Source organism: Carcharhinus amblyrhynchos, chromosome 1 (genome assembly GCF_965287045.1).
Source record: "Carcharhinus amblyrhynchos chromosome 1, sCarAmb.v2.hapA, whole genome shotgun sequence".
Taxonomy (NCBI): domain Eukaryota; kingdom Metazoa; phylum Chordata; class Chondrichthyes; order Carcharhiniformes; family Carcharhinidae; genus Carcharhinus; species Carcharhinus amblyrhynchos.
The window spans coordinates 130,938,459-130,955,203 of NC_137324.1; the positions used below are offsets into that span (position 1 = coordinate 130,938,459).

At 45.5% G+C, this 16,745-nt stretch overlaps 1 protein-coding gene across 3 annotated transcripts in view; it reads right to left on the bottom strand.

Annotated features, from left to right (window-relative positions):
• arfip1 (ADP-ribosylation factor interacting protein 1 (arfaptin 1)) overlaps positions 1-16,745 on the bottom strand; it is a 182,213-nt gene that overhangs the window by 118,294 nt on the left and 47,174 nt on the right. For 2 of the 3 annotated variants that reach the window (XM_080192619.1, XM_080192611.1), the window contains exon 3: positions 9,776-9,885. The exons of the other annotated variant lie outside the window; for it this stretch is intronic. In XM_080192619.1, the coding sequence (XP_080048745.1) occupies positions 9,776-9,883 (108 nt within the window). In that variant the 5' untranslated portion in view covers positions 9,884-9,885. The remainder of the gene's footprint in view (positions 1-9,775; positions 9,886-16,745) is intronic. 3 annotated transcript variants of the gene reach the window in all.

Here is a 16,745-nt window from a genome sequence, read left to right on the forward strand (position 1 = left end):
GCAAAGTCAAAGTTTCATATAAGCTTAACATAATGATTCACAAAATTATAGAATAGTTAAAGCATGGAAATAGACCATTCAGCCTGCTGTGCCCATGCTAGCTCTCTGCAAGAGCATCCATATTTTCCCTGTAGCTCTGAAACATGTCTCCCTTCAGGAAATTATTCAATTCCCTTTCTAAAGGGACAAGTGAATTTGCCTCCACTGCAATCTAAGGTAGCGCATTTCCATTCTAAACAATGAATACATATTTGTTTTCTGTCACCTTTGTGCCTTTTGCCAATCACCTTAAATCTGTGTCAATCACTTCTCTCAATGGGAAGTTTCTTGCTATCTATTGTGTCTGGATTCCTCATGACTTTGAACACCTCAATCAAATATCCTCTCAATCTTCTCCAGAGAGAACACTTCCAACTTCACCAATCCATCCAAGAAGTTTCTCATCCCCAAATCATTCTCATGGATCTTTTCTGCAAATTCTGAAACTGTACATTGCACAATTCAAGTCTAGGGAAGTCGTGTGGTGCAGTGGGTGGCACCCCAGCCTCTGAGCCAGAAGTTTCAGGTTCGCGACCCACCCAGGATCTAATGGCCAAAGAAGTGTGTTCATACGAATGTCAACCTGCAAAATCCTTCCAACACATTCCAATGGCTGGTTAAGAGCGGGAGAGACTTCTAGTCAGCCATACCTGACATGGGGTAACAATCCTCAAGCTACAAGCCTCTGGCAACAGACGAGCGACCCATTCCAGCAGAAACTTTGCTGTGAGAACAAATGAAAGTCTGCTTTGTGTACCACTTGGTGTGGGAACAGAAACAACAACAATTCAAGTCTAGTTCATTAATATCATCAAGAAAAGCAGCGGTTTTAATAATGACCCATGGGGGTATATAACAGGGTTTCCCAAATCCAAAAAAAAACAATTATTACCATGCTCTGATTTTTCTCATTCAATGGTCTTTGCTGCCACTGGCGCTTTGCTGACCAGCTTGTTATGTAGCATTTTAGCATTTTTGGAAGTCCGTGTGAACCATATCAACCGCATTACCCTCATCAATTCTGCTAGCTCATCAAAAAAACTCAAGCAATTTAAACAAGATATGCCTGAAACAAATCCATGCTGGCTTTGCTCAATTAGTTCACATTACTCCAAGTGACTGTTACATTTGTCCAAGGTTATCATTTCCAACTTGCTATCACTGAGGTTAAACTGACTGGTCTGTAGTACTGTGTTTATCCTTAGATCCTTGGTTTAACATTTGCAATTCTCCAGTCATCTGGCAACACCACTGTATCAAAGGAGGACTGGAAGACTATGACTAGTGTGTCTGTAATTTCCAACCTTACTTCCCTCCATACCCAACTAACTTATGTCACCATGTGCAGGTGGCACAATTGAAGGTATTGCAAATGGTGAGGCGAAAGCGATAGATTACAAGGGATATGCATAGGCCAATGAAATAGGTGGCCACATTGCAGATGAAATTTACTGTAGAGAAATATGAAGTAATACATTTTTGTTAGTTTGAACTAGGAAAGACACTATAAAGGACATAACTCTAAAGGGGGTGCGGGAACACAGCAACCTGGGAGTACAAAGAACAACCCAGCACAGGAAACAGGCCCTTCGGCCCAACGAGCCCGTGCCGCCGCATCACCCTACACCTATTCTACCCTGCATGTCTACGAATGGGACCCTACTCAGTCAGATTCAGGGAAGAAATAGTGTCAATTTGGTAGAAACCGATTAGCCTAAGAGCACATCTTTGGGGTGTGGGAGGAAACCGGAGCGCCCGGAGGAAACCCACGCAACCACAGGGAGAATGCGCAAACTCCCACAGACACAGGCCCAAATCCATGTATCTGCACAGCTAGCAGTGCTAGTCACTGAGCTGTTGCGGCGCCCGTCTACCGGTCCAGGATCAAGCACACACACTGACATGAAGTACTAGGCCACTCCTGGACTTCCAAGAGCAGCCCACGCACGACCCGCCGTGTGCATGCCCCTCGCTTGACACGAGGTGGACCTCCACCTGTGGAATAAAGACAAAAAATATTAATCATACAGCCTGCCCTTCCGGTGTCTCCAGAGGTTTAACCCTATTTAATAGCCCCTACCATATCCCTCCATTCTCGTTTCACTCATGTGCCTATCTAACTGCATCTTAAACGAGTCCAACGTTCCTGCCTCCACCACCCTACTCGGTAGCACATTCCAGACCCCCACCACTCTCTGCGTAAAGAACCTTCTTCTCACCTCCAAATTATACCTCCCCCCCCTCACCCTTAAATGATGACCTCTCGTGTTCGTACCCAGTCTAGGGAGCAGTCTCTCACTATTAACTCTATCTATTCCCTTCAGTAGCTTATATACCTCTATCATGTCCCCTCTCAATCTCCGTCTTTCCAAGGAGAATAGCCCCAGTTTCTTCAATCTCTCCTCGTAACCCAGTCCCCCCATGCCAGGCAACATCCTGGTAAACCTCCTCTGCACCCTTTCCAGAGACTCCACGTCCTTCCGGTAGTAAGGTGACCAGAACTGGACGCAGTACTCCAAATGCGGTCTAACCAACGTTCTGTATAACTGAAGCATTAGACAGCAGCTTTTATACTCTAAGCCCCTTCCTATAAAGGCTAACATCCCATAAGCCTTCCTAACAACGTTCTCCACTTGTGACGCAACCTTCATGGATTTGTGAACCTGCACTCCCAGGTCCCTCTGTACGTCTATACTCCTAATCGGCCTATCTTTTATCACATAGCTCCTCTCTGCATTATTCCGTCCAAAATGCATCACCTCGCATTTGTCAGGATTAAATGCCATCTGCCACCTATCTGCCCACTGCACCAACCTATCTATATCCTGTTGTATCACCTGACAATCCAGTTCCGTACCCGCCAACCCTGCCATCTTGGTGTCATCAGCAAACTTGCTGATCACACCACCTACGCCCTCTTCCAAGTCATTTATGTAGACTACAAAGAGGAGAGGTCCCAGTACTGAGCCCTGCGGCACACCACTGGTCACTGGCCTCCAGCCCGACAAGGTCCCCTCCACAACTACCCTCTGTCTCCTATTTCCCAGCCAGTTCTCAATCCACCTAGCTACCTGGCCTCGTATCCCATGCGCCTTAACCTTTTCTACCAGCCTACCGTGAGGGACTTTGTCAAACGCCTTACTGAAATCCATATAGATGACACCAACGGCTCTCCCATCGTCAACCGTTTTTGTCACCTCCTCAAAGAATTCCACCAGATTCGTAAGGCAAGACCTCCCTCTAACAAAGCCATGTTGCGTATCCCTAATCAGATCGCAACTCTCCAAATGCTCATACATCCTACCCCTAAGTATTTTTTCCATTAACTTCCCTACCACCGACGTCAAACTCACCGGCCTATAATTCCCAGGGTTATCCCTACTACCCTTTTTAAACAGCGGTACCACATTTGCTACCCTCCAGTCTTCTGGGACCTCACCTGTGTCCAAAGAAGAGACAAAGATGTGCGCCAGAGGCCCAGCAATTTCATCTTTCGCCTCCCTAAGCAGCCTGGGATAAATACCATCAGGCCCCGGAGCTTTATCCGTCCTTACGCTACCTAAAAGCCCTAGCACTTCCTCTCTCGTAATAACTATATCCTGCAACTGAACCTCCGCTCCCTCCAAGAGACCACACGATTCCGAACCCCTCTCCTTCGTGAATACCGACGCAAAGTATTCATTCAGGAGCTCCCCCATTCCCTCCGACTCAATACACAACTCTCCACTCTTGTCCCTAAGAGGACCAATTTTCCCTCTAACTACTCTCTTGCCTCTAATATAGGAATAAAATGCCTTAGGATTTTCCTTAATCCTACCAGCCAAAGCCATCTCATGCCCTCTCTTCGCCCTTCTAATTCCCCTTTTTAGCTCCCTCCTACTCTCTCTATATTCCTCCAGCGCACACTCCGTACCCATTTGTTTTGACCTAACATACGCCTCCCTCTTCTTCCTGACCAAGTCTTCAATATCCCCCGTAATCCACGGCTCTCTAATCCTACCTTTCCCATCCTTTCGCTTAACCGGAACATACCTCCCCTGCAACCATTTCATTTTGTCCCTAAAAGCCTCCCACTTGCCAACCGTGGACTTGCCAGCTAACAGTCCCTCCCAGTCAGTTTGCTGCAGCTCCCTCCTAATCCTGCCATAGCTCGCCTTCCCCCAGTTCAGCACACTCCCGTTCGGACGGCACTCGTCCCTTTCCACTTTTATCCTAAAGTAGACGGACTTGTGGTCACTGTTTGCCACATGTTCGCCTACCTCTACCTCACCCACCTGCCCCGGCTCGTTTCCCAACACTAAATCCAGTATAGCCCCTCCCCTAGTCGGGCTAGTTACATACTGTTCTAGCGACCCTTCCATAACACATTTCACAAACTCCTCTCCCTCCGTACCCCCAGCTCTAGGCCCCCTCCAATTCACTCCAGGAAAATTAAAATCACCCACTACAACCACTCTATTCTTCCTGCACCTGTCCAAAATGCCCCTGCAAATGCCTTCCTCCACTGACTTTGGGCTGTTGGGTGGCCTATAGTACACCCCTAGCAATGTGATCTCTCCCTTTTTATTCCTCAACTCCACCCACACTGACTCAATCCCTATCTCTTCCATATCGTCCTCCCTCTGCACTACTGTGATGTTTTCCTTGACTAACAGTGCCACCCGTCCACCTCTCTTCAACCCTCCTCTGTCACACCTAAAACACCTGTACCCAGGAACATTCAGATGCCAGTCCTGCCCTTCCCGTAACCACGTCTCCGTTACAGCCACCACATCTAACTGCCTCACAAACATCAAGGCCCTAAGCTCATCCGTTTTCCCTGCCACACTCCTAGCATTGAAACAGACACAGTTCAACCCACAAGCGTCCCTCGGAACCACCTTCTCCCTTATAATTTTCCTTTCACCCGTCTCTCTCCCAGCCACCTCCCCACCGCCCCCCCTCCCTATTAGTTTAAATCATTCCTGAACACCCCAGCTAACCTCCCCGCTAAGACACTAGTCCCCCTCCCGTTCAAATCCTCCCCACCCCTCCTGTACAATTGCCTTTCTCTCCTAAACACCTCCCAGTGATCCACATAAGTAAACCCCTCTACCCTACACCAGTCCCTCAACCATGCATTCAACTGCATGATCTCGTCATTCTTAGCCCTGTTCGTACTGGGCAGCAACCCAGACAGTGCCACCCTGGAGGTCCTGCTCTTTAGTTTGGCACCCAACTCCCTAAATTGCCTACGGACCTCTCCCCTACTCCTCCTTCCTATATCCCCCTCCCCTACGTGTACTATGACCTCTGCCTGGGTCCCCTCCCCTTTCAAAATTCCCTCCACCCTTTCCATTATATCCTTTACCCCTGCTCCAGGGAGGCAGACCACCATCCTGGAGTCGCGCCCCTGCCCACAGAACCTCCTATCAATCCCTCGGACCCTCCCATCCCCTACCACTATCACCTTACCAGCCCCCTTCCGTCCCTCTAAGTCAGTCTCCCCTTCCTTCCTATTTTTCTGTGCCCCTGCCGACGAACCTTGGGGGGCCTCCGGGGAGGCCGGGGGACCCTGACTACTCTTCTTCTTCCTCTTTCCCCTCCTAACAGTCGTCCATCCTCCCTTCTCTTCAGCCCTTGAGACCTCCTCCTGCTCATGTTTCCCAGCCATTATCTCCTCGTTCTCCCTGACTAGAAACGCATCTTCCAGCCGCCCCTCGAGTTGCCTGACCCGGGCCCTCAATCGCTGCAGTTCTAAACATTTACTGCAGATGTGTGCCTTGGAGACATGTGACACCACCAGGAACTCCCACATGTGGCACCGGACACAACTTACATTCCTCCCTATATTCCCTACCATGTCCCAACCTCCTGTAAGTGCCAAAAGGTAGAAATCTGTCACTCACCTTCTCTAAGCCTACTCTCACCTAAGCCCAGCGAGCCAAAGCCCTTCTCACTCAGTTCCCACTCACTCCGCTGCCCGCTCTATGCTGCTACCCCTTTTTTTATACCCCCCGCTCCCCCTTAACGACTATCCCCTGGCCTAACTTCCGGTACGGAAGTAAACTACACTCTAACAAGCCCCGAGAACCGAAAGTACAGGAAAAAAGCGGTTTTTAATTCAAATCAGTCACTCACCACAGCCACCAGGTTCAATGCTCCGGAGTATATGCACTTCCATATCCCTTTACTCCTCTACCCCATTTAGATTTGAATTTTCCAAGTAATATGTGACCTCCTTAATTTTCTAATCAAAACATAACATACTTGGCAAACTAATTACAAAATATACTTTTCTGTATTGTAATTAGTTTGCCAATTCTGTTTCCATTTTGCAAGTTTATTAATTCCTTCTTGAAACTTGATGCAGACTTCCTCAATATTGATGACATTCTCTCATCCCAACTTGACATCCACAAGTTTAGACATAGTGTTGATTCCAAAGCTTAAATTGTTAATGTAAATTGTGAACAAACAGTGGTCTCAGCATTCATTCTCATGGGAGCTAATTTCTATCATCTGCTATTCTGAACAGTCGCCATTTACCCTTATCTTTTTCTGCCTTGCAGCCAGCTAGCTATCCATTCTGCAATTTGGTCCCCTCGCTCCACATGACCTTATTCATTAGTCGAGTATGTTCAGGTGGTTCAGTTAGAGAAACAGCATTGAAAAGCAAATACGGAACTTTATCATTAGAAGTTTACAGTCCAAAATAACATGGTACAGAATAGATGACGGTAGAAAAACCTCCAGAGACACTGATATAAATTGTGAATTTGTAAGTTTTCTGACAAATTACAGAACGAGCTTCAAGTGGAGCATATTAGAATCATGCCAAATGTGCCTCTAGTCCCTAAAGCCTCAATGCTGCTGCAGTTTTGACTTCTTTTACATTCTTTATTGCTTGTGTTTCAATTTGGGCTAGATTCATTTGCATCTGCTAAAAATTGGATTGAGATGATCCAAACTGATTAATTTTAGACCTTTTCTAGTTAGCAGTACAGCAAGCTTTTCATCAAATCAGTCTGGGAATCACATTCACAGTTTCAGAACAGTATGTTAACTCAGGATGTATGGCAGAAAAATGCCTTTTAACTTGGCGAAGGTCTTATGGACAATTTTATAGTGAAAAGTATCCTTAAGAAATCAACTAAATGCCGCACAGCCCTACAGTTGCTGCAGTTGCCATATGCTGTACTGTATGTCACATTTGATGATAGTCTACTTAGTCTGGATAATAACATCTAAAATTACAATCATGACAAATGAAGACTTTTCTTAGCCACATAATCTCAGCTAGAAATCATTATACACATGCTGCTGCAAACATTTTAAAACTGCAGATTATTGTTCGTCACCAAAGTGAGAATAAACCACTGATGTTTGTGGAGGGTCTCAGTGTCGCCACTCAAGACATGCATTTTAATATGAAAAGTACATTATGGTACATGTGTGATGTCTCAAGTCTTTTTGGAAGTTGAGTTAAAATAGTTACCACTGGAATGATAAATACAGTAACCTCAAATGACTCAAGGTCACCAAACATATAGTTGGTTACATTATTTCCAAGAATGCAAAACCTTCTTTTAGACAATATGCTACTCAGTATAACTAGTGACATTCTTTTCCCGCTCTTTCATGAATTGCTAAACTGAGAAATCTGAAATGTGAATTCAATTAAAATTTTACTTCCATGCTTGCCCTTTATCACTCAACCTTAGCATGACACAAAGTTCCATTTCAGCATGGAGCTTTTCTTCCCTCTTCTGGTCATATATTGAACTGCAATGAAACCCCACAGGGCCCACAAGATATGGTTTTGACTACTGGAGCTCAGGAATATAGCTTTTATTTTAATTCAGTAGCAAAACTATAGATGCTGTGTGTGTGCGCTCGTGCAGCTGGGTGTGCGTGCGCACGTGTGTTCTGGGGGGTATCAAAACTACAGATGCTGTGTTTATGTGTGTGTTGGGGGGGGCGGTGGGGAGGTTGAATTTCAGGCATGGAATACAACAATTTTCTGTTCATGGAATTCGTTGTGGCATCTTAAAAGCATCGGTTTCTTGTATAGTTCTACGAGTAACTTGTGCAAGCGGCTATTATGTGTGATCCTTGACACCAGACACGGTAGGCCATTTGTCATGGAAGAAGATCAATCCTAGGTGGCCTCATCTGACACCCACAATGACCCACACAGTTCCAGCAAGGGTCACTGGAGAGCTGTCAGGAACAGAAATGTTAATTTGCAATTGTTAAGGTCCCAACAACTCTGAAGTAAATTCTACTGTTGGTTCAGCTAAAATCCTTAATTCAGCACAGATCACAATTGGGATATTCTTTTGTATGTAAGATAGAATTACTTACCAGACAAACTCAAGTCAGTGAATGGGGCAAATTTTAGGCAAGATCGCATTTCAAAACACAGTTAGCAACAATAATAGCAACGGTAAATATTTCAGTAGTACCAAATTATTACTCAGGTTAACTGTATCAGTCATCACAATCCACCTTGTACTGTATAAGGCTTCCAGCCAATTACAAAGTAATGCTCATTCTATTCTCATTGAAAAACACTTCAATCTGTCAGTTAAATGTGTAATGAATTGAGAACTTATAGCCTAACTACATGCTTCTTTACCCCTTATGTTATTGACCAGAAAGTCCAGGCCATTATTACTATGTGCAAAGCACCTAGTAATTTATGTATATTGTTCTATTTACTGCCTATCTCTCCAGTGCAGTGTTATACAATGCATTAGTTATCCACAAGTATCTAGCTATTTGTGAACATGATAATGAAGCGCTGTCTTTACAACAAAGTACAAATAGTATGAAAATTCAACATAAATGTTCATAACAATTTCAAATACAGCGAAGTCAGAAAATGGTGGAAATACAGGCCATTAATCAGGAACTTGAGAAAATAAGTCGTTTCAGGGAAAGACCATTTTTTAAAAACTACTCTGAAGAAAGGTCTTTTCCCAAAATAAATCACCTGTATTTTCTAATGTTGGATGACCCGTATATTTTCAGTACTTTCGTTTTTGTTCAGGTTTTCTGCATTTGCGATGTCATAATGAGGTCATTTCAACCTAAATTGTATAGCATGGAACAGAGCCTGTAGGACTATTATCAAGTGAAGCTTAGTTTCTTTTTGACACTGTTTATTCACTACATATAAAGTAACAGCCACTGAATCGCAAACAGATATTGCTCTTGCAGATTGCTTTGTTTTGTTGGTAGTAAAGGCTCCAAAATCAGAAAGGTTGTGGATTTAAGCCCTATTCAAGATTCAAGTAAGTATTTTATAATAAACTCCAATGTAGTGCTATATTATCACAAGTTTTGCCCTTAGATGAAATGTTAAATTGAGATTATGACTGTACCTATTCAAGGGCATGAGTGTATTCTCACATTCCATTCAATAAAGAACAGTGAGTTCTTGTGTCCCCAACTGATTTTACCAACAGATTACCAGTTCATTTGCCTAATTTGCTCTATATAGACTGGTTGCTGTGTTTGCCTACATAATAACTACAATAACACTGTGGAATTGATTTAACAACATGTAAGCACTTAGGCCTGTGCAAAGGGTGCAGTAGTTTAGCATTTAATTGATAAAAATGATCATCCTGTCTGCTTATAAAGCTCTCTGATATTAGGCGCTGTTAGCATTGTCTTACTGTACAGAAAGAAAACCTTTTAATCAGATAATGGCTGGCTGATTTTATAAAAGAGATAATTTGATAATAACCTCAGAGTCGGACTCAGAATCCTGTGCATGCATTTCAGCTGCAGCTGTGTGGGAATCTGCAGCCAGACCTGGAGCCTCAGCAGCAGCAGACATGGCGCTTTCAGACATTCCTGAAAACAAAAAACAGCATTGGCCAAGTGCATGGTGTACTTTCAAACAACATCAACAAAGGAACACAGCGAAGAACCTACATTTAAAATCGCACAGCAATAAATGCAACTTGAAAGGGAAATATCTTAACTAGAGCTTGTCTAGACACCTTATGGCACCACCCACAAATTGTATACAGATCATGTATATTTTTATGTTAATGTTTAAAGTCTGGTTGGCTTAATTTGCGATTTATGTTCCTTTAAGCTCAATTTATTGCTAGGTATCAACCCCCACACTCTACTCCCCCCCCTCCTCACCCTACAACCCACTGCTCACAGCCATCCTTTAGCTGGAGTTATGAATGAACCAGCAGTGCCCAATCCTGTGTCTGTTTTCAAAACATTAGCAGTTGCAGGTTAAACTCATCATTTCGAAATTAACAAATACTTTGCCACCCGTCCATGGAGAAAGCAAATGCATGTATTTTAGTATAAGTGGCATTTTCAAATAATACATTAATACAAAAGAAAAATACTGTGATCTGGAATTGAAACAGAAAATATTGGAAATACACAGGGGGTCTGACAATATCTGCAAAGAGACATACAGAGTTGACGTTTCAGGTAAATGAACTGTCATCAATACCAGACCTGCAGAATATTTCCAGCATTTAGAAGTGTGAGGTAATTCACTTTGGTAGGAATAACAGATGTGTTGAGTATAGGGCTAACGGGAGGACTTTGAATAGTGTGGATGAACAGAGGGATCTAGGTGTATGTGTACATAGATCCCTGAAAGTTGGGAATCAAGTAAATGGGGTTGTTAAGAAGGCATACGGTGTCTTGGCGTTTATTGGTAGGGGGATTGAATTTAGGAGTCGCAGCATCATGTTGCAACTGTACACAACTCTGGTGCGGCCGCACTTGGAGTACTGTGTGCAGTTCTGGTCCCCACATTACAGGAAGGATGTGGAGGCTTTGGAGAGGGTGCAGAGGAGGTTTACCAGGATGTTGCCTGGTATGGAGGGGAGGTCCTATGAGGAGAGACTGAGGGATTTGGGGTTGTTTTCGCTGGAAAGAAGGCGGCTAAGAGGGGATCTTATTGAAACATATAAGATGATTAGAGGTTTAGATAGGGTGGACAGTGATAGCCTTTTTCCTCGGATGGAGAAAGCTAGCACGAGGGGGCATGGCTTTAAATTAAGGGGGGGTAGTTATAGGACGAATGTCAGGGGTAGGTTCTTTACCCAGAGGGTGGTGAGGGATTGGAATGCCCTGCCTGCTGCGGTTGTAAATGCGCCTAGTTTGGGGGCGTTTAAGAGATCCGTGGATAGGTTTATGGACAAAAAGGGATTGGTTTAAGTTAGAGGGTCATTGTTTTTTAACTGGTCGGCGCAACATCGTGGGCCGAAGGGCCTGTTCTGCGCTGTAATGTTCTATGTTCTATGTTCTATTTTCCGTTTTCATTGTACATAAAGAATACATTCTGCTATTTGATGTTAGATTCACATCACAGGCAATAATCATATCCACTGGGGAGAATCGAACCAATTCCTATTGCCATTCAATGTCACTACTATCACCGAATCTCCCATCAATAACATCCTGGAGTGACCACTAACCAGAAACTGAACCGGACCAGCCATTTATGGGCTGGGAATTTTGTGGTGGCACACCTCCTGACTTCCCAAAGTCTGTCCACCATCTACAAGGCAGGAGTGTGATGGAATACTCAGCTTGCCAGGATGGGTGCAGCTCCAACAAAACTCAAGAAGCTCAACACCATCCAGGACAAATCAGCCCGCTTGATCAGAATGCCACCCATCACTTTAAACATCCACTCCCTCCATCACAGAAGCTCGGTGGTAGAAGGATATATCATCCACAAGATTCACTGCAGCAACTTGCCTAAGCTCATTCAATGGCACCTTCCAAACCCACAACCTCCACCACTTCATCAAGCAAGGGTAGTGGATACATGGGAACACCATCACTCCCTAGCCTCACATATCCAGACATGGAACTAAAATTGCTATTTCTTCACTGTTATTGGATCCAAATCCTAGAACTTGCTTCCTAACCTCACAGTAGGAATACGAACAGTACTACTGCAGCAGATCAGAGTGGCAGCTCAGTAACACCTTTGCAAAGGCAATTAGGGATGAGAACCAACACTGATCTTGCCAGTGACAAATCCCACAAAAAAAATAAAAATACTGTCATTTTGTGAACATAATACACATTTATCTCCTACATAATACATAGTAAAAAAATCAAAATATTTTTCCTTTATGCAACCAGCATTTGTAAGCTTAATTTTGAAATAATCAACCAGCTACTGATAAGTTTTTAAAACATATTTTGAGAAATGGGTGTCGCTGGCTGGCCAGCATTTATTGCCCACCTCTAGTTGCCCTTGAAAAGGTGATGATGAGTTGCCTTCTTGAATCGCTGCAGTCCATGTGCTGTAGTTTGACCCATAATGCCATTAGGGAGGGAATTCGAGGATTTTGACCCAGCGACTGCGAAGGAACAGCAATATATTTCCAAGTCAGGATGGTGAGTGGCTTGGAAGGGAACTTGCAGGTGATGGTTCTCCCATGTATCTGCTGTCCTTGTCCTTCTAGATGGAAGTGGTTGTGGGTTTGGAAGATGCTGTCTAAGGATCCTTGGTGAATTGCTGCAGTGCATCTTGTAGATAGGACACACTGCTGCTGCTGAGCATTGGTGGTGGAGGGAGTGGAAGTTTGTAGATGTGGTGCCAATCACACGGGTTGCTTTGTCCTGTGTCAAGTGTTATCGGAGCTGCAGCCATCCAGGCATGTGGGGAGTATTCCATCACACTCCTGACTTGTGTCTTGTGGTGGGCAGGAGTTGGGGAGTCAGGTGGTGAGTTACTTGCCACAGTATTCTTAGCCTCTGACTTGCTCTTGTAGCCACTGTGTTCATGTGGAGAGTCTAGTTGAGTTTCTGGTCAATGGTAATCTCAAGGTGATAGTAATACCATTGAATGTCAAGGGGTGGTGATTAGAGTTTCTCTTCTTGATGATGGTCATTGCCTGGCACTTGTGTGGCGCAAATGTTACTTGCCATTTGTCAAGCCTGGATATTGTTGCATTTGAACATGGACTGCTTCAGTATCTGAGGAATCAGTGCTGAACATTATGTAATCATCAGTGAACAAGCCCACTGCTGACCTTATGACAGAAGGAAGGTCATTGATGATGGCTGGGCCTTGGACACTATCCTGAGGGACTCCTGCAGAGATATTTTGGAGCTGAGATGACTGATCTTTCACAACCACAACCATCTTCCTTTGTACCAGGTATGAATCCAACCAGCGGAGAGTTTGACCCCCAATACCTATTGATTCAAGTTTTGCCAGGGCTCCTTGATGCCTCACTCAGTTGAATGCGACCTTGACCTGATGTCAAGGCCTGTCACTTCACCTCTGGAATTCAGCTCTTTCGTCCATGTTTGAACAAAGGCTGTAATGAGATCAACAGCTGAGTGACCCTGGCGAAACCCAAACTGGGCGTCACTGAGCAGGTTATTGCTGAGCAGGTGCTGTCTGATAGCACTGTTGATAAACCCTTCCTTCACTTTACTGATGATCGAGAGTAGACTGATTGGGCAGTAATTGGCTATGTTGGATTTATCTTGCTTTTTGTGTGCAGGACGTACCGGGGCATTGTTGGGTGGATGTCAGTATTGTAACCGTACTGGAAGAGCATGGCTGGGGGAGCGGCAAGTTCTGGAGCATGTCTTCAGTACTACTGCAATTCGTTATCAGGACCCATTGCCTTCGCAGTATCCAGTGCCTACAATCGTTTCTTGACATCACACGGAATGAATCGAATTGGCTAGAGACTGGTATCTGAAATACTGGGGACCACTGGAGGAAGCTGAGGTGGATCATCGGCACTTCTGGGTGAAGATTGCTGAGTGGATGATCCATCTTGGCCTCCTCCATAGTGAGTTTTTACAAATACAGACACCTTGAAATGCTGTTTGCTGTCCCAAAATAGTTGCCACAGTTCCTGTAATGTGTTGTAATCTCGCTTAACTATCAGTATAAATCGTGCAGTAAGTCTCACAACACCAGGTTGAAGTCCAACAGGTTTATTTGGAATCACGAGCTTTCGGGGTACTGTTCCTTCATTAGGTGAGTGATGAAGGAGCAGTGATCCGAAAGCTCATGATTCCAAGTAAACATGTTGGACTTCAACCTGGTGTTGTGAGACTTATTTCTGTGCCCAGCTCAGTCAAACGCCAGCACCTCCATACCAGTGTAAATGATATCAGTGGGTGTCTCGCCTTCAGCCACTACAGCCGCACCATCATCCCTGTGAACAGGACTTCCCAAACTAGTTTCCACTGTGCTCCATTCACATCTGAACATTACTGCGATCCCAGCAAAAACAATACAATAAAGCAAGACAGTAACATTCAGTTTATAATTAAAATTCACACATCATAGACCAACATTTAGTCATTCATCATATATGAAAATTGGAGTTATAAAGTATTTTGTAAAAATATTAATGTACTACAGTAGATTTTCATATTCCCTTACGACAGAAGACTCAGTGAAGTTCAAAGCAAATTAATGCGGATGCTGGAATTCAAAACAAAAAGAGAAAATGCTGGAAAATCTCAGCAGTTCTGACAGCATCTGTGGGGAGACATCAGAGTTAATGTTGTCTCTATTCTCTCTCCACAGCTGTTGTCAGACCTGCTGAGGTATTCTGTTTTTGACTCAGTGAAATTCCTCTTTCCCCATTCAGCAGCTCCTCTCCCCAAACCCCCTCCCACCTCAGACACACTTGGCAGCCTTTTTCCAAACTCTCTCCATTCCCACTGACTCATCCAGCACCCCCTCTTCCCATTACCCCCACAAGTTCACTCACTGCCAGCCCCTCTTCCCTCCCTCGCCCCTGTTTCAACCTGTCTGTTGGTGCCTGTTAAGTAGAGTCACTAGTTTGGGGTAAGGAAACAGGACGAGGAGTCAGGAGCAGCAACACGGCAAAGTCTGAAACTACTACTCACTGATTGAGGGACAGATGCCAGCTTCTGCCTGCGCTGAGCTGCTGCAAAAACATCATGCAATCACCCAGCTTATCACTAAAGGTTTTTTAAGTTACAGAGTGTTTTGAGCTCCCCATGCCCTGTGCTTGATGGCATCAATTCAGTAGGTACAGAGCTGTCCTGCCAGAGCCTCAGGCTGGGCAGTCTCCTCTTCTAGTTTTTACTGCTGCTCAAAGGAGGGGGATCTCATAGCCCCAAATGTAACCTCTGTGAACTCACTGGAGTTTCCAATCCAAAACTTGGGAATCCCAGAGAGTGCCAACTGCTGAACCATGTGTGTGGGAGAGAGAGCACACATGGGTGGGAGAGAGAGATCGCGCGCGTAGGTGGGTGAGAGGGAGAGAGAGCGTGCGCCGCGTGGGTGAGAGGGAGAGAGAGCGTGCGCCCGTGGGTGACAGGGAGAGAGAGCGTGCGCCCGTGGGTGACAGGGAGAGAGAGCGTGCGCCCGTGGGTGACAGGGAGAGAGAGCGTGCGCCCGTGGGTGACAGGGAGAGAGAGCGTGCGCCCGTGGGTGACAGGGAGAGAGAGCGTGCGCCCGTGGGTGACAGGGAGAGAGAGCGTGCGCCCGTGGGTGACAGGGAGAGAGAGCGTGCGCCCGTGGGTGACAGGGAGAGAGAGCGTGCGCCCGTGGGTGACAGGGAGAGAGAGCGTGCGCCCGTGGGTGACAGGGAGAGAGAGCGTGCGCCCGTGGGTGACAGGGAGAGAGAGCGTGCGCCCGTGGGTGACAGGGAGAGAGAGCGTGCGCCCGTGGGTGACAGGGAGAGAGAGCGTGCGCCCGTGGGTGACAGGGAGAGAGAGCGCATGCGCATGTGAGAGCGTGCTCGTGGGCAAGAGGGTGCATTTGCGAGGGTGGGGGCACGCACACGCGAGAAGGGGTGAGGGGGGCACGTCAGAGAGAGGGGACGGGGGGAGGGGCCTGCGCGCGCAAGAGGGCAGGCATGCGCGAGAGGCTGAGTCATGCGTGCAAAAGAGAGGGGGCGCACGCGCAAGAGAGATGGGGCATGTGCGTGATAGAAAGGGCACGCGTGCCCTTTCACTCATGTGCACCACTCTATCACGCGCACTCTCTCTCAGACACCCTCTCTGACTTCCTCGTGTGCGCACATGTCCCCTCTCTCTCTCGCGCGCGTACTCACACCCCATCTGTCTCTCCCTCACACGCGTGTGCGCACACCCCCTCTCTCTCACACGTGCGCAATAAAACATGCACGCTCACATGTGAGAGAAGGCACGAGGGAGAGCATGCGCGCAGGTGTGGCACAGAAGGTGGAGGCTGGGCGGGGCCAGACCACTGGCCGCGCGCAGGGGTGGACGAGTGGGCCGTGCGAGTGGATTTTATTAGATCAGCTGACTGACAACATTTTGTGGGACACTGTTTTTGCAGTGCAACTTTTGAGTTTAAAATATATTCCTATACTACTTAAGGATTTCTTAACAGTGTGAATAATTTATTTTCAATAAGCTACATTTTGCCCCAATGTACTTCATTTAGTTTGTGTTCCTGTTGGTAATATTCAGGAGTGTATGAGATAATCAGAACCAAAGTTTTCAAATGCACAACATTTAAATATTTGAGTGCTGCATTCATTAACATGCAATTTGACACTACAGGACTTACTTCAATCAGCACTAAAATCTAATCTATAAAATATTAAAAATAAAGCAAATCCAAAAGGTTTTGCTATTTAAAAGGAATACATCAAATTCCAGCATGACCAAACTAGAACAAAGGTATATCCAAAACTAATGGTACAGAACATCACAATGTTTTTCTGCTATGAGGTGTCCTT